The sequence below is a fragment of the Lactuca virosa genome, chromosome 8 (genome assembly GCF_052849685.1).
Source record: "Lactuca virosa cultivar CGN04683 chromosome 8, Lactuca_virosa_CGN04683_v6, whole genome shotgun sequence".
Lineage (NCBI taxonomy): Eukaryota > Viridiplantae > Streptophyta > Magnoliopsida > Asterales > Asteraceae > Lactuca > Lactuca virosa.
The window spans coordinates 68,340,515-68,366,285 of NC_136433.1; the positions used below are offsets into that span (position 1 = coordinate 68,340,515).

The 25,771-nt window shown below is 33.9% G+C and overlaps 1 protein-coding gene and 1 long non-coding RNA gene across 2 annotated transcripts; both read right to left on the bottom strand.

Moving 5' to 3' along the window:
* Positions 1–8,803: 8,803 nt before the first annotated feature.
* Positions 8,804–9,607, bottom strand: LOC145128369 (uncharacterized). Its single transcript, XR_013716835.1, has 2 exons — positions 9,412–9,607; positions 8,804–9,147 (listed from the first exon to the last, which is right to left on the bottom strand). It is a non-coding gene; the product is annotated as an uncharacterized LOC145128369 (long non-coding RNA).
* Positions 9,608–19,586: 9,979 nt separating this feature from the next.
* Positions 19,587–25,310, bottom strand: LOC145132045 (glutamine--tRNA ligase-like). The gene is made up of 22 exons (XM_079066686.1): positions 25,056–25,310; positions 24,363–24,413; positions 24,124–24,195; positions 23,928–24,027; positions 23,722–23,817; positions 23,583–23,644; positions 23,384–23,485; positions 23,213–23,308; positions 22,958–23,110; positions 22,730–22,876; positions 22,551–22,637; positions 22,275–22,472; positions 22,109–22,207; positions 21,899–22,030; positions 21,686–21,822; positions 21,501–21,600; positions 20,783–20,878; positions 20,613–20,713; positions 20,395–20,500; positions 20,198–20,287; positions 19,978–20,107; positions 19,587–19,909 (listed from the first exon to the last, which is right to left on the bottom strand). The coding sequence occupies exons 1-22, from the start codon at positions 25,164–25,166 to the stop codon at positions 19,815–19,817; spliced, it is 2,361 nt and encodes a 786-aa protein (XP_078922812.1). The 5' UTR covers positions 25,167–25,310; the 3' UTR covers positions 19,587–19,814.
* Between the last annotated feature and the right edge of the window lie 461 nt (positions 25,311–25,771).

Genomic DNA, 25,771 nt, shown 5'->3' on the forward strand with positions numbered 1-25,771 from the left:
GACACAATCCAAGAACTCGTAGTGTCCATATCTCGTTCTGAACGCAGTCTTCTCAATATCCTGATCTCTCACCTTCAGCTGATGATATCCTGACCTAAGATCGATTTTTGAGAAGTAGCTCGAGCCTTGCAGCTGATCGAATAGGTTATCAATCCTTGGCAATGGATACTTGTTCTTCACTGTTGCCTTGTTCAGCTCTCGGTAGTCTATACACATTCTCATGCTTCCGTCTTTCTTCTTCACGAATAGCACCGGAGCTCCCCAGGGTGATGAACTCGGTCTAATGAAACCGTTGTCCAACAACTCCTGAAGTTGCGTCATAAGCTCCTTCATCTCCGTCGGTGCTAATCGGTATGGTGCTTTCGCTATCGGTGTTGTGCCTGGTAACAAGTCTATTCTGAACTCCACTTGTCTATCAGGTGGTAATCCGGGAAGATCTTCGGGAAAGACCTCTGGATAATCACACACGACCGGTATATTTTGCACCTTTTTCTTTTCCTTCTTAGCATCGATTACGAATGCCAAGTATGATGCACATCCCTTGGACAAACATTTTCTGGCTTTCATCAGGGAGATGATTCCAGAATTTACTCGGCGTTTGTCCCCGTACACCATAAATGATTCTTTTCCGGGTGGGTTTACCCTTACTATCTTCTTTCGGCATTGAATCTCAGCATCGTTGGCGCTAAGCCAATCCATTCCCAGAACGATGTCAAAACCGTTTAACTCTATGGGTAATAGCTCCTCGTGGAATTCGTTTCCATTTAGGTCGATGACGATGTTCTTAATACGATTACTAACAGGTACGAATTTGCCACTGGCAACTTCCACAATTAGGGAATTATCAAGTTTTTCTACAGGCAATGCTAATTTCCCTCCAAATCTATGCGATATAAAGGAATAGTTTGCTCCGGAATCAAATAGTATATTGGCAGGTAATCCATTTACAAGAAAGGTACCTGAAGCGACGTCTGCTGCCTCCTTTGCAGCCTCGAGCGTCATCTGGAAGGCTCTCGCCTTCGGCTTCGGCGGTATGTTGGGTCTTCCTGCCTCCTTTTTCTTCGGGCAATCCTTTGAAATGTGCCCTTCCTCGCCACACCCATAACAGACTTTCTTGGTGAGGGTGCATTCATTGGCATAGTGCCCGGTCTTTCCACACTTAAAGCAGGTGACTTCTTCGTCGCATTTTCCGGAGTGTTTCTTCTTGCACTTGTCACACCACTTTGCTTCGGCTCCTCCTCCCTTCGAACCGGACTTTGAGAATTTACTTTTCTTGTTGGACCTTGAAGATCCATCGAATTTCCTTTTCTCACCAACCTCGGCCCTCTCCAGACCCCTTTCCTTTTGTTGGGTCTCCACATTCTTAGCTGCTTGAACAGCTGATTTCAGAGTGGTTGCCATCTTGACTGTCGGGCCATAGTCGGCTGGCAGTCCATTTGCGAACTTCTCAACCTTGGAAATTTCGGTTGGCACTAAATATGGAAACAACTTCATCTTTTCTGTAAATGCAGTAGCGTAGTCGTCAACGCTCATTCTTCCTTTCTTCAGGTTTTGGAATTCATTATTCAGATCAATCAGATCTATTTCTGAACAATATTGCGCCTTCAGTTGTTCCAAGAACTCATCCCATGACATTTTCAGAGCTTCTCCTCGCGGCATTGTATCCGCCAATAGCTTCCACCAGCTTAAGACTCCAGATTTCAATTGTCTCACAGCGAAGACGGTCTTCTGCTTCTCGCTGCAGTCGCAGCTCTCAAACACCATCTCCATCTCGGAGATACAATCCATAATCTCAATAGGCTTTGGGCTTCCTGAGAGACTTGGTGGTTTCGCACCCAAGAAATTCTTGTACATACGTCCCTCTCGGTCGATTTCCATCCCCGGGTCATTCCTTCTTACCACTGGGGGTTCCATTTGACTGACAGTGCGACTGTTATTCCCTTCTTCCGACTCTCCATCATTTCGTTCGGGTTGTTCAACAGGCATTGAAGGTTCACTTCTGTTATTCAGCAACAATTGTCTCATTTCTTCCCTCTCTTCCGCCATCATAGTTCGAATCATGGCTTGAATTCCAGCCATTGTGACTGGCTCAGGTGCAACTTCGACTATCGGCACCTGCTCAATCACTTCGGGAAGAGGCTGCTGATTCCTGTTTCCATTTGCGTTTCCAGCTCCACTTCGGGTTCTTGCCATTTCGATCTATACACCAAATTAGGTGAATTTAGATCTTTATTCACGATAGGCGTTTAAATTCCCATTATCACTCCGAAACGTTTACATGTTAGTTCTAATATCGTAGTCGTACGTTTAGAATCCTAAACACATAAGGTTTCCAGATCCGGTCGGCAACAGACCATAGATCCGAACAAATATCATCATATCAGGCACAAAGCATTTAGCACATAAAAGCATTTTAGGCACAATTCCTAAAATAAGTAAGTGCTCACACCTCACAATCATCGCTTAGCATTCTAAGTTTAAGTCTAGAAATCCTACAAATTCCTAGTTCGCTTAAACTAATGCTCTGATACCAACTGTGACATCCCCATTTTCACGGCCAGAAAAGACCGATTTTGTTTATGCTTTGTTTAAAAATAAGAGTAACATTTTAAATAAAAGTGTTGCGGAATTTGTTCCCAAAATAAAATATGATAAAGATTTATCAAAGCATTTCCGTAGAAATGTATTTCATTAAAAACCTCGGGATGTCATGTTCAATACAGATCAAAAGCATAAACAGTACAATATAAGCCTTACTACATTTATTCATAATCTCTCATCCCAAGCATCATATCTATGCTCATGCGCCACTACCTGTAATACAAGAAACTGAGTGGGTCAGGCTTGGGAGCCTGGTGAGCACATAGGGTTTTCAACCCACAATAAATAAGTTTATTAATTTCATCAACCAATAATAACCCGATTACTCGTTCCCGTTATCCTCACATTACGTCCCTAAAACACATATCATAAGGGACCTAGCCTAAGGATCAACATCGGGATGGACACTACTGCCAAGGGGTTTCCTCAGCAATAAATGTCCTAAAGGCAACCATGAGGGGGATGGAGTACACCGGTGAACACATCGTTCACAAAACACCTACAGGTTGCGAGCCTACTAGCGTTCCACTGGACTGTCTAGAAGAGTCCGTGGTCATCATCCATACTCCGCTAGATGACAGAATCAACAACAACAACATCGAGGCCTCTCATCATTTTATCACACATCGTCTTATTACATCTACCCATGTTTTACCCCAACATTTTTGTAGATATAAAAATACATATACAGTTTAAATTATTTAAAACATGTATAAAAATCTTTCATCAGCATAGGCAGCAAGTATTCAGATAATATGCACACATAGCACGTAATTAATATAAAATACTTCATATCTATGTGTAAGATGAAAGTAACTATGCTCTCACCTGATAAGGTGATGATTCTGCCCTTGAACAACGCTTTGTTATCTCAAAAAGAATTATCCCTCGATAAAACAGCGAGTTTTTCTTAAAACCGGGCTTCTTGCGGGCAGAGCTTCAGCTTGAATGGATAGAGAGAGTATAGAGAGTGAAAGAATGGGTTGAAGGTGTGAAGAATGAGGCAGCCCCGAGCCTCAATTTATAGTGCTCTGGGTGCTCCACTAGTGCTCTACTACCTGCTTAGTGCTCCACTACCTGCTCCACTAATTGCTTTGTGCTCCACTACCTGCTCCACTAATTGCTTAGTGCTCCACAACCTGCTTGATGCTCCACTAACTGCTCAAAGTCGTGAACCCTGTATGATCTCTAAGTTTGTGTTCCGACTTTCAGCAGTAGGAGGATATTAGACTACTAAATGACTGCGAAGAATTCGTAACTCCTTCATACGGACTCCATTTTCGTCTGTCTTTTTACCGTTGAGTTCCTATTAATGAGATCTTCAACTCTCATTTAGGTCGCATAAGCCAAAAAACCGCTCGAACTAAAATTCGAGTTTCGGGCTGTACACTGCTAAGCCGAAACTTTGAAAAATCATAACTTCCTCATACGAAGTCAGATTTGGGCGTTCTTTTTATGGATTTTCTTGGTTTAACATACTCTACGACTTTGGTTTAGATTACTAAGGCTAAAAAGTCTTCTATCGTAAATTCACTTTTTACGCTTCCCGGTGCCGTGCCGGTTCCGTCTCGAAACTTCGACGGGTCATAACTTCTTCGTTATAAATCGGATCTCGGCGTTCTTTATATCCCCGGAATCCTTGTTTCGACCACTACGACTTTATGTAAAGATATCGGGCTTATCTCACACTTTAATTTTGACGCTTATTTTTATTCTTTATTTATTACACATTTATAAATAAGTAATAAGCATATAAATTCACATAATTCACATAATACTCAAATATTTCATCTTGATTACCTCAAAAAGTGTTATAATAGTTGACCTAGACTATTACATCGTCTAAAAATGCTTAGCCCCGAAACCCGGGCGTTACACGCAGTGTTGTAGTGATCTGTTAGATCTGTATTCCGATATTGAGTATATTGCTATGTTGTAGTGATCGGTTAGATATGTATTCTGGTATCGAGTATGCTGATATGCCGTAGTGATCTGTTAGATCTGTATTCTGGTATTGAGTATATTGTTATGTTGTAGTGATCGGTTAGATATGTATTCTTGTATCGAGTATGTTGATATGTCGTAGTGATCTGTTAGATTTGTATTCCGGTATTGAGTATATTGTTATGTTGTAGTGATCTGTTAGATCAATATTCTGGCATGTAGGATGTTGTTATGTTATAATGCACTGTTGGATTTGTATGTTATTTGTACTTACTGGTTATTGTCTGGTGGAGTGCCCTAGGGATTGTTTGTGGTTATGTAGGATAGCCTGAGAACTCTTGGTCTAGGCTCTCTTGTATGTTCCTTGTTTGGTTGTGGCTCTAGATTAGGATCATCTGTTCAGGTGGCTATCTCACCTCTAGCTGCTTATGGTTACGCATTTCGTGGAGGTTAGCTGGTAGTGGGACTTTGTGCTGTGAGGTGTGACAACCATCAAATTTCGGTCAAGTCAAAGTCAAACAAAGTCAACAAGTTAAACCGGTCAACTCCATTAACCCTTGTATGTTAGGGTTTACGTTATGTAATCACTGTACAATTCGCTATTTTAATGAGAAAACATCATTTGGAAAGTTCATGTGTTTGATATTCCTTAGCCTTAACAGTGCTAAACAACGAACCAAAGCGATAAAACACTATTGCACAATCATCGGGATTGTGTAGGACACTAAATCATGGCTTAACGGGGTCTATGGACCTTGCGTTGCGAAGCCGGACACTCAAAAAGATCACAAACGAAACCTCTCTCAATCTCATTCAAACCCTACTCAAGATTACTTGACGCTAATAGGATCAAAACTCATACACTACGATATAAATTGACGTTAATAGCAACATAGTATAGTACAACGTTATAACTATAATCAAATTAAATTATGATACCATATTAAAATCAAATCAAAGTATAATGCTCTAATTAAATTTAAAAGAATCAAACTTGAATGCTATAATTAAACTTCAAATCAAAGTAGATTGTTATAATCAAACAATAACTCATCTTTTATAAAACTCCATTTTTATAAACTTTACATTAAATTTTATAAAACTCTTATATTAATTATGTAAAAGATGCTTGTGTTAGTGGGAAATTATGAAGACCACCAAAAGCAAAAAGATTATTCCCATGGTCTCCCACTCACACCTCCCATCCACTTTCCTTTCCTTTTTCTCCCAACACATTATTCTCTTCACCACTTAAACCTTCTCTATTCTTTCTCTCACTCTCAATCTCGAAATTCATCCAAGAAATACTCATATTCCAGCCAAGAACAATCTATTATACTCAAATCTTCATCCCTCTTGAAGCATTCATCAAGGTATGTTGTTAAAAGTTTCAAATTCATACAAGAAACAAATTAAATCCACCAAAATATTTAAAACACATTTTATGCATAAACCTGATTTTTCTCAGAATCTCATCAATAAAATAAGAAGTTCTGAAAATTTTCAGAAAATAACTTATTTTTATTGAATTACTATAATTATTGCAATAAAGTAGGGCAATAATTCACATAAAATACTTTTTGCATTCAATAAATTCTAAGAAAATTCTGGGATGACCAATATATTGATTAAACATAATTTATGAAGTTTCATGCATTTATATTACTGTTTACTATTATTTATGATTTTATTGATTAATTAATAATGAAATATATAAAAAATACTTCCCATAGTCACAAATATCCGAAACTTATACACTGGGCTCTATATCATGTTATAAAACTATGGTTAATTTTACAAAATTTTTGGGAATCATTTATTGTTTTTCCCGAATTTTGTTGTTGTTTAATCATTAAAGTATTAAATAAATACTAAAACAGTTCAGAAAAATATAAAAATTTTACAGTAATTAATATTGTATGAAATAATGATTTCCTAATAATTTCATAATTTTTCAATACTGTGTACTATTTAAAACCATTTTCCTAAGTATTTAAGCATGTAAAAATGCATTTTAATGATTATTTCATATAAATAATTGTTAAAATCTGTAAATAATTATAATTGGGCAAATTATTATTTTAATAAGAAATTATTAAAATCTGGCCTAAATTGAAAATATAAATTAATTATGCAAAGTAATTAATTCAATTTAAAATTCATTTAACAAATGAATACCTTAATATTATAATCAAAATGAATTATTGTTAATTCATCTAATATAAGAATATGTGTCTAATTATTTGTATTAGTACTCTATTCTCGTTTAGCAGTTCCTAAACCAAAACTATTAATTATATTAGGTTCTACGCCATTTTGACCCGAACCGTCTATCGTACGACACACGCATTTCGTTTTGGGACTAATGTGAGTAATCTACCCCATACTTTATAATTTTCAATACTTTTGGGGTGTATCATATGGTTCTAATATATTCCAACTTCATTTTATTGTTTTATCACAATTGAGACATTGTTGGGACATTTATACGTGAGTCATTAATTGTATAACTATTGTTTGTTTACGCTACATGTACTTGTAGTGCATTACCATTTTTAGTCTAATCTCCATGACTATGCCCGTATTCTTGAGGTACGTTATGGACAATAATAACGTTATTGGGTTGACCACCCCGCCTTGGGACGCTAAGGTGATTGATCACACGTGGTTGAGTGTGTATGATGATTAGATGTTCCATCCTATATATATTTATATATATATATATATATATATATATATATATATATATATATATATATATATATATACATATGTATATATAGGGTGAGTACTTATTGTTGTTGTTATCATTTGTTAATCAATTTTTGATTTATAAACCGTTATCTCAAATACAATTGTTTGCCGACTTCAAAAGAAAACAAATTTCCAATTATAAAGGTTTCAACTTCACAATTTTCTCTACTAAAATTAGATTACTCACCAACTCTCGTAGTTGACCTGTTTTTACCCATGATGCAGATTTGAAGAATGAAGTTGATGAAAAATAGGTTGTGCCTTAGAAATCCACAAGACTATTTAAATTTGATGTAATAAATGTTGTTCGTATTTGGATTTGTATTTGTATGTTGTGGATCTTGTTTGCATACTTAGTACTTAATTGAATCTAATCATATTATAACATAGTTGTCATGAGACTTTGAACAATATATCACGCCTCGATCGATTCCGACAAGGATCGGGGTGTGACAGATTGGTATCAGAGCCCTTGACTATAGGGAATTAGGTTAATTGCCTTGACCTAGTCTATAGCCTCTAGGGTCCTCTCGTATGCTAGTTTATAAAATGCACACACAATTGCATGCAATTCACACTTAGAAAATCCTAGGAATACCTTTGTGTGTTAATTGTTCCCTTATGTGCATACGTATTACTCCTGACACTTATATGTGTGCATACACTTGTGAATATTCTCCACTTTCTCTGAAAATCACACACATACTCAAATTGTTTAACAAAATGTATATACATATATGTATTCCTTAGAGCTCATAGGAAATTCAAAGTCATCCACTCTAGTTGGGTAGGATCATAGTAATGGACGCGTAGTAACTGGAAGGGGGAGGTGCCGGTAGCCCGAAAGTCCTGACTAGGTAAGCATTCGTATACATCCCAATCAACCGAGGGACCAGTTTGCTTATCTGGGGACCAAAGGCGAGAGTTCCCAAACCTATAGGCCAAAGCGCGTCATTCACATTACTTTTGAGCCATCAAAATACCCGACGTTATCAAACGTATCCGAAAGGATACACTCCAAAATGGCCAACTCATTGGACTATTAAGTTCCCTAATGGGCCTAGAAGTGGGAAAGAAATGTGAAAACTTAGTTTTGTGGGGGCCCACGCAAGTGCTACATGTTTCACATTTAGTAACCATGGAAAGCCCAAAAGGTGCCCAACACTCCTAACCATGGCCCAACAAGTGTTTTACAATTATTTTACCCAACAATGTCTAAAAACTTTATTTCCATAATCAATTTACAAATAACTCACAAGTCCATATGCGTGTTTCTCGTAGTTGACTTGTTCCTTGTTTGGTTGTGGACTTAGGGTAGACTCATTAGGATCAACAGTCTAATAAAATTTTAATTACACGTAACTGGGGGCATGTCGAGTGAATCTTAGGAGTGGATCAGACATGGAACAAATCACAAGATTATAATCAAGTTATTCCTACTAAATTCATAAGTCTATTTATATAGACCTCTAGTATAGAGTCGTCGGCGTAGTCGTGTCGGCAATCTAGAATATGGCTAAATACATAATACAAACTATAATACCTAAATTATACAAAATTTTCTGCATAAAAAAATCAATAGACAAACAAACACAATGAAACTAAAAAGGGTATCAAACTATCAAGAGAAAAACACATACAATGTAGATTAAAATCCACTAATTATAACAAAATGGCTAAAAGAAAAGGTAAGGACTAAGGATTGTTAAGTCCTCTCTTCTTATAAATAGCTTTGAAGCAAGCTTGCCTAAGCTTCTTTGTTCTTTCTGTCAATTCCATACCTGACAATTTCTCCATCATCTTCTTGTGCCCTTCTAACGTCTCTATCTCCTCCTTTAATCCCAACTCCTAGTTTTTTTTTTTTTAATAAAAGGTAGATGCAATATATTTTTCGTGTGAGTTCACAAAATTTACAATGAGTTAAGTTTATATAAATATAAATCAGGAAATCGTAGTAAATCAATTGAATTGATGTGGAATATGCCTAGGGCCATTGTTTATGTTATAAAGAAACTAATAATTAAAATTTTAGAAAATACCAAAACTACTTTGGTTACCAAGTGCAGGCATGCATGCATGAGTAATGTATAGAAGGTTATTATCGTAATTTACCTTGGCATTTTGAATGAGGGATTGTAGGCTCGTAAGTTTTCTATGAGGCCATCTGTTTATGTTTAGCTCTCTGCATCTTTTCTTCAACAATGTTAACCCTATCCCTAGTTCCTTTGCCGCCATGATTATCGGCATCTCAAAGTACTTCGCTATCTCTTCAAACTCCAATGGTCTCAATCTCTTTGCCACCTTCCGGCCACCGTGATCAGTGGTGGCAGCACTAGAACTACATGTAGCCTCACCACCGGATTTACAGTCTTCACTGAAACTAATCAATGGTAAATTACCATCCTCCCAACAATCCCATAAGCTTATGTCTTTAAGGGGATCTAAATCGTGAAACTCATTTCTAGAAATGAAAGTTTTGATCTTTGTTAAGTACTGTGGAAACGTTCTGATCGAGCACTTCATGCAATTTTTCCGACAACTCGTAATCATGATGGTCGAGCCTGTCACCACTGCAAAAATCCAAAAACTCAAGATAATCAAATCCAACACGATGGAAGACTCTTTTTGATCACTACAAATCCAAACCATGTTTTGATCAATATAGACAAAATCACTTTTTTGTGCGAAAGATGGGGTAATGAGTGACGTTTATATATACCTGAAAAGATCTTGATGATCAAAGTACTGAAACCAATCGAGGTCATATATGGGGTTTTGATGATCTGCAGGTGGATCCATTTGTGAGGGAGAAGTTAAAAATTGCGGTAAGAATGTGATGATTTATATAAGTGAAGTGGGAGAAGTAATTAATAACAAATAAAGAGGAAATGAATATATATGGTCTATGAGCCGTAACCTTCTTCTTCAATTCACACACATATACGTATATGTTGCTGCAAATTATGACTTATGTGCCTCATGCATTTAATGCATCACATGCCTACTGCATATTCTTGACTTTGAAGCTACGTACCAGTTTTGAATTTCCCCAGTAGCACACTTTTCATTAGAAAGTACTCCAAGTCTTCACACATGAACCAGTTAGAAAGTACTCCAAGTCTTCACACATGAACCAATTAGAAAGTACTCCAAGTCTTCACACATGCAAATTATGACTTGTGTGTCGCTATAGGTAACTAATAAAACTTTATTTTTTTTAACCCCTTAAATATCAGTACAAGCTTCTAACATCGACGTTTAAATTCTAAATTTCTTTTTATTACTAAAACTAGCATCAATTCAAGTATATAAACCATGAATCTTGAGAACACGACAAAACCCAAATAAGTCTTATCATCTATGTAAAAACTCAGGGTTTTTACTAGTGAATCTATCAGTGGCGGAGCTTGAACAATTAACTTGGGGGGGGGGGGGCGAAAATATTATAAACTGAAATTAACAAAAAAAAAATAATAATAACAGATTGTTTTCAACAAATAAACACCAAAAACACCTAGAAAAAGAATTACAACTCAGCCCGACGGCCTTTAATGTCTTTAAAAACAGATTATGAATGATATATTAGTAAGCAGACAACAATTTCTCTTTCAATGTTTTCATCTTTCCCATGATTATATCTAGAAAAATCAAAATGAAGGAACAATTGATTCAATCAAAAAAATCAAAAATCAAAATTTGAACAATAACCAATAACTCATTTAACAATAACCAAATCAATCTTTGTTTTCACTTTTCAGTTTTGTTTGAAGCTGCCTAGCTGTTAAGCATAACCAAATCAATAACGAAATCTAAAAATAAAAAAAAAATCAAACTAAAAACAGCAGCAACAGTACAAGACCCAACACCAACAATAACCAAATCTATAAGTTCATAACTTATAAATCAAATTGGCAAATCGCCAAATCGCAAATGACAGCCAAATTAAAAAGAAACTCAGTAAGACAGTAGTAACGCATAAATAGGCAACAGATTGACAGAAAACAGCAGCAGCAGTGCAATACGCCAACACCAACAATCAACAATCTTACAATCAGAAAAGAAAGAACAGCTGAACAGGATTTGGGTCTCGGGATTACATACCTGATTTCTGTGAAGTGAGAATGGGGACTTGGGCACTTGGCGATGGCGATTGGCGAGAGTGAGACCAGGCGACTGACTTGGCGAGACAACGACAAACGAACAGCAGGCGAGATAGGCAGCGAATTGGGCAAATGGGGATGAATCGATTTTGATTTCTTGATACCGCTTGGTCGCTTGGAGAATTTGGAGTATTGGACAATTCTGATTAGGAATCGGGAGGGGCCAAAGCCCAAGTTTGAAGATAGCAGGCTTATAACTATTTTATTTTGAACTACAATTCCTACTTCTAGCCCAAAAATCAGGAGGGGGCCACTGCCCCTCCTGGCCCCAATAATACTACGCCCCTGGAATCTATGATGGCTAGTGTAAACATTATGGTCATATATCATTAAGATTCTATGGACTTAGAATGTGTGATTCCGCCTCATTCCCTGTTCCTTGTTTGGTTGTGGGCTTAAGGCGGGGTCACCCATCCGAATGCCCTTGCAATCTTAATGATATACGACTAGTTTACGCCAAGCTACTATAAAAGAACTGGTAGGACTTATAATGCAAATTTCGTCAAAATTTGTTGAAACATAAGTAATGATGGAACTCGCTAACTACGTTATAAAATATTCATAGTGGTAATACCAAGGATAAAACAGGGAGTATAAAAGCACACATAGAATACTCTATCATCCCAAAACAATAAACTCCTTTTAAATCGACTCAGTTCAAGTTACAATAAGAAATTTCCAAGGTCGTTATGTGACATCAGGCGGGTTGTTCCTCACCAAAATTAATTTCTTGTACTACGAAACGTTTTCCACATCTTTTTCCAAACTCTTGAAGTCCCAGTCAAAATGCAAATTTCGGGACGAAATTCCCTCTAACGGGGGGATGATGTGACAACCATCAAATTTCGGTCAAGTCAAAGTCAAACAAAGTCAACAAGTTAAACCGGTCAACTCCATTAACCCTTGTATGTTAGGGTTTACGTTATGTAATCACTGTACAATTCGCTATTTTAATGAGAAAACATCATTTGGAAAGTTCATGTGTTTGATATTCATTAGCCTTAACAGTGCTAAACAACGAACCAAAGCGATAAAACACTATTGCACAATCATCGGGATTGTGTAGGACACTAAATCATGGCTTAACGGGGTCTATGGACCTTGCGTTGCGAAGCCGGACACTCAAAAAGATCACAAACGAAACCTCTCTCAATCTCATTCAAACCCTACTCAAGATTACTTGACGCTAATAGGATCAAAACTCATACACTACGATATAAATTGACGTTAATAGCAACATAGTATAGTACAACGTTATAACTATAATCAAATTAAATTATGATACCATATTAAAATCAAATCAAAGTATAATGCTCTAATTAAATTTAAAAGAATCAAACTTGAATGCTATAATTAAACTTCAAATCAAAGTAGATTGTTATAATCAAATAATAACTCATCTTTTATAAAACTCCATTTTTATAAACTTTACATTAAATTTTATAAAACTCTATTTTTATAAACTTTACATTAAATTTTATAAAACTCTTATATTAATTATGTAAAAGATGCTTGTGTTAGTGGGAAATTATGAAGACCACCAAAAGCAAAAAGATTATTCCCATGGTCTCCCACTCACACCTCCCATCCACTTTCCTTTCCTTTTTCTCACAACACATTATTCTCTTCACCACTTAAACCTTCTCTATTCTTTCTCTCACTCTCAATCTCGAAATTCATCCAAGAAATACTCATATTCCAGCCAAGAACAATCTATTATACTCAAATCTTCATCCCTCTTGAAGCATTCATCAAGGTATGTTGTTAAAAGTTTCAAATTCATACAAGAAACAAATTAAATCCACCAAAATATTTAAAACTCATTTTATGCATAAACCTGATTTTTCTCAGAATCCCATCAATAAAATAAGAAGTTCTGAAAATTTTCAGAAAATAACTTATTTTTATTGAATTACTATAATTATTGCAATAAAGTAGGGCAATAATTCACATAAAATACTTTTTGCATTCAATAAATTCTGAGAAAATTCTGGAATGACCAATATATTGATTAAACATAATTTATGAAGTTTCATGCATTTATATTACTGTTTACTATTATTTATGATTTTATTGATTAATTAATAATGAAATATATAAAAAAATACTTCCCATAGTCACAAATATCCGAAACTTATACACTGGGCTCTATATCATGTTATAAAACTATGGTTAATTTTACAAAAATTTTGGGAATCATTTATTATTTTTCCTGAATTTTGTTGTTGTTTAATCATTAAAGTATTAAATAAATACTAAAACAGTTCAGAAAAATATAAAAATTTTACAGTAATTAATATTGTATGAAATAATGATTTCCTAATAATTTCATAATTTTTCAATACTGTGTACTATTTAAAACCATTTTCCTAAGTATTTAAGCATGTAAAAATGCATTTTAATGATTATTTCATATAAATAATTGTTAAAATCTGTAAATAATTATAATTGGGCAAATTATTATTTTAATAAGAAATTATTAAAATCTGGCCTAAATTGAAAATATAAATTAATTATGCAAAGTAATTAATTCAATTTAAAATTCATTTAACAAATGAATACCTTAATATTATAATCAAAATGAATTATTGTTAATTCATCTAATATAAGAATATGTGTCTAATTATTTGTATTAGTACTCTATTCTCGTTTAGCAGTTCCTAAACCAAAACTATTAATTATATTAGGTTCTACGCCATTTTGACCCGAACCGTCTATCGTACGACACACGCATTTCGTTTTGGGACTAATGTGAGTAATCTACCCCATACTTTATAATTTTCAATACTTTTGGGGTGTATCATGTGGTTCTAATATATTCCAACTTCATTTTATTGTTTTATCACAATTGAGACATTGTTGGGACATTTATACGTGAGTCATTAATTGTATAACTATTGTTTGTTTACGCTACATGTACTTGTAGTGCATTACCATTTTTAGTCTAATCTCCATGACTATGCCCGTATTCTTGAGGTACGTTATGGACAATAATAGCGCTATTGGGTTGACCACCCCGCCTTGGGACGCTAAGGTGATTGATTGCACGTGGTTGAGTGTGTATGATGATTAGATGCTCCATCCTATATATATTTATATATATATATATATATATATATATATACATATGTATATATAGGGTGAGGACTTATTGTTGTTGTTATCATTTGTTAATCAATTTTTGATTTATAAACCGTTATCTCAAATACAATTGTTTGCCGACTTCAAAAGAAAACAAATTTCCAATTATAAAGGTTTCAACTTCACAATTTTCTCTACTAAAATTAGATTACTCACCAACTCTCGTAGTTGACCTGTTTTTACCCATGATGCAGATTTAAAGAATGAAGTTGATGAAAAATAGGTTGTGCCTTAGAAATCCACAAGACTATTTAAATTTGATGTAATAAATGTTGTTCGTATTTGGATTTGTATTTGTATGTTGTGGATCTTGTTTGCATACTTAGTACTTAATTGAATCTAATCATATTATAACATAGTTGTCATGAGACTTTGAACAATATATCACGCCTCGATCGATTCCGACAAGGATCGGGGTGTGACATGAGGGGACTAGTAGGCGGGAGTGAGCTGTATAATTGATGTTTGCCTGTTTTATGTGCCTGCTTGATCCTTGTTTGTTTATATGTCGACATATGGTGGTGGTGGGGTTGAGGCGGTCCTACGTTGTGTTGTAGGCCAACATACCCTATGTGGACTGGCTGTAAAATGAAGGCACAGAGGCTCAGGAAGAGTGGTTGGGTTGAGGCGATAGGCTAACAAACCCTAGTATTCCGGTCTGGATAGACTGAAGGCCTGCGAGGCGGTCCAGTCGGGCCAAAGGCCGAAGAGCGGCAGTACTGCATGTTTGCATGTTTATAATATGGGGTATTTGGGGGAAAACTCACTAAGTTTTATGTTTACCCAGTTGTTTACGTTTCAGCCTTTCAGGTGTCATCGGTAATTGTGGGAAGGCGAAGGCGGGACTGTACATACTCATCAGCAGCATTGAAAATAATACTCTGATTTTTTATAAATGTAATTTGAAATAAATGGTTTTCTTAAATAATGGACTAATAAATTGGGAAGTTTTTACCTTACTAAAATGAAATTTTTGGGTTGTGAAAATGGGACGTTACAATTAACCCAAAAATTTAAATTAAGGTTATGATCCATATTTTCATTTCATAATATGAAGATGGATGTCGTAGTCATATCACGAAACTATTTTAGGTAGGTAGAAACATTTTATCCATTTCAATCACATGAAACTCCTAAATTTAGATGTGAATAACCATGTGAACCCACTCAAACACCCTCGTTCGATTTTATAATCTCTCACTGATGTGTCAGCTACCCACGCACGCTCCATCAACAATTATAAACACAAGTTGTTTCAACATTTCATCTTTATAGTCTCACATTAGTGTGTTGGTTAACCACACATGCTCCACTAATGACTCATAAAGAAATAATATGTGTTTTCATGGATTAGCATACAATTTAACATTTTTCTAAAGTAACTAAAGTGAGATTTTAAAAGAATGTTATAGTAGTTTATAGATTATACTTTTATTCTTTTATGTCCTATCAAACTCGTTAGGCTAACGACCCTCCACCACACAAGGGAGCGATGGGTGAAAAGGACACCCATTCAACGGTCATTTTATAGGTTGTTTCCTTATAACCCCTTATAGCATGACTTCATGAATGAGGTGTACTAGAGATTCGATTGACTTTCCTTATACATATAGTAATTAAATGTTTTACATATGTATGTATTTTAAAACTTTTTAAAACACAAAGTTTAAATGTTAATTATCTAAATTAATTATATAACTAATTAATCAATTTAAACCTATCATGGATTTATAATTATCTTTTAATTAATCTTATAATTAAATTTATTATTAAATCTATAAGGATAATTCAATTTAATTAATCTTATAATTAAATATTATCTATTCAAGATTATCTCCTAATATTTAGGGTTTTATTTTTAATTATCTAAGGCATTAAAAATTTGGATTTTGGCAGAATTAAAACCAGATAATCACCAAAAATAACACAAATCAAATTAGGCATAAAATCCCAAAATTCGGTTTTTGGACTAATCTCATGTCGTGAGAGAAGGCCTGCCACGTCGTGAGAAACTTTTTTTCAAAAATTTGGATTTGTTAAGTTCATCTCATATACTTTCAATGTTAGACACACCAAGGCTCTGATACCACTGAAAAGTTTTATAGGTTAAAAATACGTGTACAATGCAGAAAAACATTTAACAATTAAAAGGGTACATGCAACCTATAAGGATCTATGTAATGACACTTTGAAGGCAATATACTATAAACAACAAAACTAGATGAACCCTAGTATAATCGAAATCATGGAATTAGGGTTACATACCTTTGATTTGTTGTAGTAAACAAGTTAATTCAATATCTTGTAATTGTTGGTCTTGGAAAGCTTAAAACCAAAAGGATGATACCTCTAATGGTTCACACCTAAACCCTAGAACTAGAAGACAAGAGAGGAGAAAGGAAGAGAGCAAAATTCCATTCACAACCTTTTAGGAAGTGAGAACCACGAAAATAATGAGCAAATGAGAGGTATTTATAGCTAGAGCATCACAAGGATAAACCCTAATTTGAATAATTAAATATTAGAATTAATCTATTCAAGGTTGTTATCCTTATCATCTATAAGGAACATTCCGGAAACCCTAAAGGCTTCTTGAAACCGTCCAACCCTAGGAATAATCTAGAATTGCTTCAACTGTTCAACTATTGAACAATTACAATTCACCCATTGCACCTTTAATTAATTCCAATTAATCCCGAATTAATTCCAGATTCATTCTAATTAATAATCAATTAATTCTTATTGATTTCTTATTAATTTATTAATCATAAATTAACAAACCAATTATTTAACTATTGAACTCATATTAATTTATTAATTACATAATAAATTACAAATCAGTTATCTATTTCCATTTAATATATTAATCATATAATATATTTGTAAATCATTTATTACAATTTATTAATTATATAAACTAATAAATTTATCATCTCTCTACAAATATCATTATAACCAAGTTCTAGGTATCAGTGCAATCCAAAAAATATTTTGCTTCTAATTATAAGAATATATCAATTTAGTTATGAGCTTAGACACCTTAATCCAATAATTTTTACACCTAACAAACACACACTTTCAACAATAAGGATAACTTTTTAGGTTTAATTTCTTCTTTATCATCTGACGAGGACGACAACGATGACGAGTAGTATTTTCTATGTTTTTTTTTTAGTAATTTAGGTTTTAAATTTCTATGTTTTTAAGTAATGTAATGGGGTTTTAATTAAAGTAAAATGCTTATTTATGTTTATTAATTATGTTTTTTATTTAATCTGATGTAAAAAAAAGATAAATAATGTGGAGTGATGACTATTTCCAATGGCTAATGGTTTGGTAGTGAAGAGGTAATGGAGATGACGTGGCGCCTACGTGGCAACATTTTTTAGTGGGTTGGTGGTGACCATACCTCATAGCCTTATGAGATAAGAAGCGTGTCCTGAGGAAGAAAGCACACTGCAACGATTTATCCTTAACAATAGTAAAATAACATTTGGTAAATGTAAATGTTATGTTTTATAATACCACACTTTATTGTCTTATTTTAGTTTTTGCCAATTTCAAGTGTTCGTATGCCCGCTACTTACCCATCCACTTTACCATTACACACATACTTATCTTAAAGATGCAAGCATTTCAATGTCTTGTAGCCATGAAAAAATGGAGAGAAGTCATGTTTTGAAAACCGGAATGGACCGGCATGTTCGACCGGTTTAACCGGAAACCGGTCCTGGATCCGGTTTTTAGAGGCCAAAAAATTGTTCTTGTTGTGAACAGGTAAAAATCGGTCCAATTGAACCGATAAAAACCGAGAATTTTAAAAAATATTTTTTTTTCATTTTTTTTATATTTTATTTATAATTAAAAATAAAGGAAATTACACGAATGGTCTCTATGGTTTAGGGTAATTTACACGTTTTGTCCCTAACTTATTTTTTTAACTCGGAATGTCTTTACTGTTTGTTTTTGTTACGCCCTTAGTCCCTATCTTACCTAAAAAGACTATTTAGCCCTTAACTTTTTTTTAATTTATTTAAATAAATGCACCCTCAACCCCACCTCTCTCACATTACCTTACATATCCCACAATTTTTTTCTATTTAAATAATAGTCTTTTTAGGTAAGACATTGATCAAGCATGTAACAAAAACAAACAGCAAGGACCTCCTCTCGAGTTAAAAAAAATAAGTTAGGACCAAACGCACAAGTTACCCCAAACCATAGGGACCATTCGTGTAATTTACTCTTAAAAATAATAATAATTTAATTATGACATCATCTTGTTTTTTTGGGTTTTTAAGACCGGTCCAACCGATTGGACCAGTTGAACTATCAACCAGTAAGACAGACGCTCCGGTCCGATTTTCAAAACCTTGGAGAGAAGTGAAGAAGTCGACCGTGGATGAACTCTCTGGAACGATTTGTTTTTTCTTAAATCATTGTTTGTATCCTCCAACCCAACATGTCCTGCCTTTGGTCTAAGAGTAAAATTATTAGTGGACAACAAGATTACTCACAGGTTATTTAACTCTAAGTCTCAAGTTGGGTTGACTCGTGACTCGTAATTTTTGAACCGAGTCAAACTAGTTTCGAGTCAAAACTAGTTTCTAGTCATACTATTGAGTCCGTTCGTGTACCTTTTTTTCAACAGTTTTTTAGATATATAAATAAATACTTCTTTCTAGTCCGAGATCCATGTTGTGTGTGATATAGTTTTTAAGTCGACCATTTTTGTTTGTTTTATTTGATTGTGCTGTTATATTAAAGACGGGATAAATCATGTCGGATTCATTGACTTGATAAAATGCAATTTGTTGATTTCTTGCAAAGTTGTGGTTTTTATGCCCTTTTGTCAAAAATAAGCTAGTATATTGTAATTTACAGTTTGGTAAAACCATAAAAAGAGTTTATCTTACCTTATTAATTATCTTATAACTGACTTTAGAGAACATAAACCAATCATCACTAGTAATTTAGTAAAACAAGTAACAACTAACAAGACACCATTTCAAACATAAGCATCAAACAGTTACATTACATTACACTCACTTTCAAGTTTAAACCCTACATGTTTTCATTAAAAAAATAAAATTCAAAAAAACAAAAAAAAAATCCATTTTTCTTTTTCAAATCAAAAATGAAAAATGCATCGTATGTATGTAGACACAAAAACTATTTTTTATAAATTTACCTGTGTAAGTGTAACAAACTCAACTACTTCCAGGCTTTTCCATAGCTGTCACGCAGTGTAACAGTCCGGTTAAAAATGAGCTTTTCTGGTGTCGAATCCTTATCAGCCACAAAATAACCTGATAATTTTCAACAAATTAATATTTATTCAAAAAAAAAAGATTTATAATTTTTTATATAATTTTACCAAGTCTTTCAAACTGAAATTTGTCGTGTACTTCTGCATGTTTGAGAGATGGTACAGCATATGCACATGGTATCACCACTTTGGAATCCGGGTTTAAATCATCAAGCCACTTGTCAAGTTCTCCAGGGTTCTGATTTTAAAGTATATATATAAAAAAATATAAAATTAATTTGATGAAGAAATTTATTATTATTATTATAAGTAAATAAAAATGACCAACCTCAGAAAGAAAGAGTTTGTCAAAAAGTCTGACTTCCACTTTTAATGGATCAACTCCAGGAGAAGGCTCTGCAACCCAATGAAGAACACCCTGTGCGTATAAATAAAACCAAAAAGGTTTATTAAAAAAATATAATATCATGAAAGAAAGAAAGAAAGAAAGAAAACAAGTTTATAAAAATTAAAAAGCTTGGTTGCCTTTGGTTTTGTCTTTTTGTCTGGATCATATTCAACGTGTACTTCAACAACAGTCTTTTTGTCTTCAGAAAGTATTACTTCTGTACACTTGATAGGAAAAGCATATCTGAATGAAAAGATATTGTTTGATTAGAGAATTTGGTATATAATATGGTAATTGAACAAGGGAATGGAATTGAGATTCCATTCCATCAAAGTAATGAAAATTATAGCAAGACCTCAGTAGGACAGTCTTTCCAGGAGCAAGCCCATAGTAGTCTTTTGAATCCTTCATTCTAAAGTCGGATTGCTCGATATAAACAATTTTCGAAAAGGGTACCTGTCAAGAAATAAAAAAATTATATAAAAATCTAAAAAACAGAAAAAATTAATAAAATAAAATCTCAACCTTGTAGTAAGAAGATGGATCATCCCCTGGTGCATCTGGCCATTTCTTTGCATCAAGGTCTGTTACTAAACTGCCCTCAAGATTCGTAATAACAACCTAAAAACATTCAAATTCAATAACAGGATTATTAACATAAATCACATTTTTGGTCCCTGAGTTTATCTGATTTTTGCATTTTTAGTACCCAAAAGTTTTCTCTACCACTTCTAGTCCTCCTTTGAGGTTTTCTAATGTTTTTTATCCTTGTTTCAAGTAAAATGACCAAAATTTTGAACCAAAACAGGAGAAATCAGCCATACTCAGACCCAAAATAGTCAATTTACTTGGAACAAGTCTAAAAACATTACAAAAACCTCAAATAAAGACCTAAAAATGTAAGATAAAACTGAATAAATAGCTATACTCAGTGACCAAAAATGCTATATCAGAGTTACATTTTTGGTCCCTACGTAACCCAAAAGTTTTATTTGGCAATTTTGGTCTTTATTTGAGGTTTTCTTAACGTTTTTGGTCCCTATTCCAAGTGAAATGACTATATTTTAGGACCAAAATTAGAAAAACCAGCTGTAATCAGAGACCAAAAATAGTCATTTTACATGGAATAGGGTCCAAAATGTCACAAGAACCTAAAACATGGACCAAAAATTTAAAAGAAAACTTTTTGGGGTCAAAACTGTAAAATAAAAGTTTTTGGGGTGAAAAATGTAATTTAGTGTACCTTTAGTGGATGCAGCACAACCATTGTACGCGAAGCTGTTTTATTTAACTCTTCACGCACATGATACTCCAGGCGTTCCAACCGTATCATACAACCATCACTAAAAAAAACCACAAGTACAATGAATGCTATTAATTATTATATTATAGTAAAATAAAAAAATAAAAAAAGTTACAGATTACTACCTTCTTGTTATCCCAATTCCTCTAACAAAACCATTTATTGCAGTTGAAGTCACACCTCTGCGCCTCAATCCAGCCAGTGTCATCAACCGAGGGTCATCCCATCCATCAACATACTTTTCAGTCACAAGCCGATTCAACTACAAAAAAACTGTAAGTTTGACTTTGACTTTTGAATTTTGACTTTTGAATTTTGACTTTTGACTTTTGACTTACCTTGCGTTTTGACATTACTGTGTTGGTTATATTCAAACGTGAATATTCCCATACGTAAGGCTGGTAAAGGCTTAGGGCGTCTAGCAACCAATAGTATGAAGCGCGACGTGTCTCAAATTCAAGCGTACAAAGCTACAAAAAAAAAATGTTTTATTTATTTATTTTTTTTTATATTAAAAAAATACAAATACAAAATAAATAAATAAATACCGAATGTGTGATATTTTCAAGGGAATCCACAATGCAATGTGCATAATCATAACTCGGGTAAATACACCACTTGTCTCCCGCATGTGGATGAGGTGTAAACTGTAAAAACAAAAATCAATTAATACCAAAAAAAAATATAGTTTTTTTTTAAAAAAAAAATACTTGCCTTGATTCGATATGCAATGAGGTCATACATGTTGAAATTGTCACTCTGCATATCTTGTTTCATTCTAAGTGTGGCTTTTCCTTCTTCAATCAATCCACATTTCATATCATTAAAAAGTTTAAGTGATTCTGAAATGGGCCTATCTCTCCATGGACTATTCATCTTTTTTTCTCTGTACTCTTTTATTTCATCACCACTCTATTATTAAATAAAATTATTAAACGTATTGTATATCAAAACAATTTAAACAAATAAAATATTTATTTAATAATAAACCTGGTGATCCACGTAGGCGTGGCCCCTGCGTATGAGCTCCACTGCTAAATCATACAGTTCTTGAAAGTAATCACTGGTGTATGTGATCTGAAAATTTTAAATTCCAAGAATACCCTTTAGGAGAAAAACAGCAACATACTTTACTATAATCACAGATTTATATTATTTTATAATTTTACCTTGAAAGGTTTCCACCCCATCCACCCTACAATTTCTTCAATATGATCAATGTATTCTTTTTTCTCAGCTTCAGGATTTGTGTCATCATATCTCAAGTAGCATCCTCCATCTCTTTCTTTTGCAAGACCAAAGTCAACAAACATAGCCTGAAAATCATACTCTCTCTATAACTTAATATGTTTAATTAAATTGACTTTTGTAGGATATTACTATAAATAGAAACGTACCTTTGCATGACCTATATGTAGGTATCCATTTGGTTCTGGTGGAAAACGGGTAAGAACTTTTCCTCCTGTTGTCTTTAAATGTTTCTCTAATAATGCTTTTGAATTGCATGCTCTAAGCACAGGTCTATCACTGAAAAATACTTCTGTATGCACCTGTTACATATACACAATCATAAAGAAATTGAAAAACTTGCCAAAAAGAGTAATAAAGATTTATAGAAGAAAGCCAATGAGTCGATATAAAGGAAAGATAACCTTATAATTCTCTTCAGGTGAAGGGAATATTAAATAAGGATTGAGTTCTTCTTCAGATGGTGTCTGGAGAGAAGATTCTTCAGGGGTATTTTTGACCTGTAAAAGTTTATATATGAGAAAGACATAAGCATTATGTTTTTTTAGTAGAATATGCAGTTGACTATGTCACACCTCTACTTTAACAGGCTTCTCTTTCTTCTTTTTTACAGGCTTTTCATTATCTGCTGCAGTTTTTTCACCAAGTAAATCATATAGCTTTGAATCTATAAGGCTCTGGTGAAAGAAACATGAAAGATAATAATCAATTTTTGATAAAAAAGATAGATAAAAACAAGAAAAGTGAGTTATTTAACTTATTTAACTTATTTACCTTTACAATCTTTGGATCTGCCCAAGGCTGCTTCTTTCTGACATGAGCAAACAGATCACCAACTGAAACCAATCATTAAATGACACATCAGACACAAATTCAATACATATTAAGGAAACATAAGAAAACTGAAACTCACCATTTGTTCGATACCTTTGCTCCAAAATTGCACTCTTTTTCTCTTCAAAGATTTCATTAACTGTGTTTTCTATATCTTCAAGAGAGACCTCAACCCCTGTTACCAAATAAGTATTTCAATTATATTACTTAACAAGAATTAAGGATCTTAGCATAATATATTTTCAATTATTTGGAAAACAATAGCAATAGTTTGAAGTTTCACACCAACTCCACAAGCTTCCTCAAATTTACTAATTTCAAGATCCTCTGAACCAGTGACTGTAAGAAATGCAAATGCAGCTTCTACCTGGGCTGGAGTCTTTATCTGAATGATGGGAATATATTTTAGTATTTCTTCTAGCAGTTTACTGGAAATTTAAGCATATATGAATAGACTGATGTGAAAAGGAATCTTTCAGACCTTAGAAGAAACAATGTATTCCAGCAACTTGGAACGATGCACAAGGGCATTGGCTGGAAATTTTGTAGCAACCTGTTATGCAGAAGCAATCATTGGTATGATACTCAAAACTTCATATGGCTTTTTCTAATAGAAAATATAAATCTGGTGGCTTGTAGAAGTGAAATGCAAACTAGAAATTTGCATATCAACATGTTCATGTTAAAGATGAAAGACAAACAATATGTCAAGAGATTTACCGTATAGAGAAGATTGCCTGTAGAACGTTCGCATCCATCAGTAACAGCTGCCTGCAGAGACAGCATTGTATATTTTAATATGAAGAAGGGTATGTATACGTACTTACATATAACATATCCAAACAAATTTATGAGAAATATGAAGCTGAAGTGATAGTCTTTTGACAACAATTAAACTGAAAGTAAGAGAGGATGCTTTAGAAGTGTAACTAATCTCTTAAGCACCTGAGAAAAAGATACAATTTGACTCTCATGAAGCTTAACCAAGATCGAAAATGTAGTCAAATCCTTGTAAAAACAATCTGTGTGCGAAAAACAAGTCGAAAACCATGTTTTGTCCTCTTTTTTTCTCAGTAAAGATGTTATTCTGGCAGGAATAACATAATGGGATAAATTTTCACTACAAAAAAAAAAATGCTTTTCACTGTAAAGTTGTTTGCAATTTGTTTCATATGGGAACTCGGAAGACAGAAGCATGTTCTTTTAATAAGCTCATCTCTATAAATCTCTCCAGAAAGACTTGATGTAACTGTTAATAGCAACAGCTCGATTATGATATACAGCCGCAATCCAGATTCCCGAAGGAAATCAAAACTCCTTGAATCTACTTCAGACCAATCACACGCATACACCAAAATAAGTTGTTCATGATGCAATTGCATGCAACCTTTTGAGTATCAGTATAAACCATACCTCGTTAATCACAGCGACGAGGTTCGTGGTGACTTTATTGTTGGCGATGGTGTTCTCTGCAGTGCGCTTATCTAACCCGATCTTCAGAAAAAGGTCAAGAGCTTCCACCATCTTTCTCCACCTCAATTTCTCCGAAATCTGTAGATTTTTCTAGAGATTGCGTATTGAAATAAACCCCTGTACTAAACCCTGGCAAATGTAACGTTTTGGGGGATGAAATGATTTTAGGGGTTTTCACGTGACGAACTACGGAAATTTTTGCTTGATTCTCACGGCTTAAGAATTAAAAAAGATAAAGTTATATAAATGGTCCTTGTACTTTACAAATAATTTACTTCAATCTCTAACGTTCTTAATGTGCTACACATTCGGTATTTATTTATTTACTTTTTGTATTTGTGTTTTTATATAAAAAATAAAACATTTACTTTTTGTATTTGTGTTTTTTGTAGCTTTGTAAGCTTGAATTTGAGACATGTCGCGCTTCATACTACTCGTTGCTAGAGGCCCTAAGCCTTTACCAGCCTTACGTATGGGAGTATTCACATTTGAATATAACCAACACAGTAATGTCAAAATGCAAAGTAAGTAAAAGTCAAAGTCAAAGTCAATCTCATAATTATTTATAAGAAAAAAACATTAATATTATATTGTTTTTATAGTTGAATCGGCTTGTGACTGAAAAGTATGGTGATGGATGGGGCGACTCGCGGTTG

What these genes read in the sequence shown, in the direction of transcription:
- LOC145132045 (XM_079066686.1), bottom strand. Translation starts at nt 25,166, where the DNA reads ATGGTGGAAGCTCTTGACCTTTTTCTGAAGATCGGGTTAGATAAGCGC. An exon ending in TCGTCGCTGTGATTAACGAG is followed by an intron (nt 24,414 to 25,055) that starts GTATGGTTTATA and finishes CTGTCTCTGCAG; the next exon opens with GCAGCTGTTACTGATGGATG. An exon ending in ACAAACTCTTTCTTTCTGAG is followed by an intron (nt 20,108 to 20,197) that starts GTTGGTCATTTT and finishes CTTTAAAATCAG; the next exon opens with AACCCTGGAGAACTTGACAA.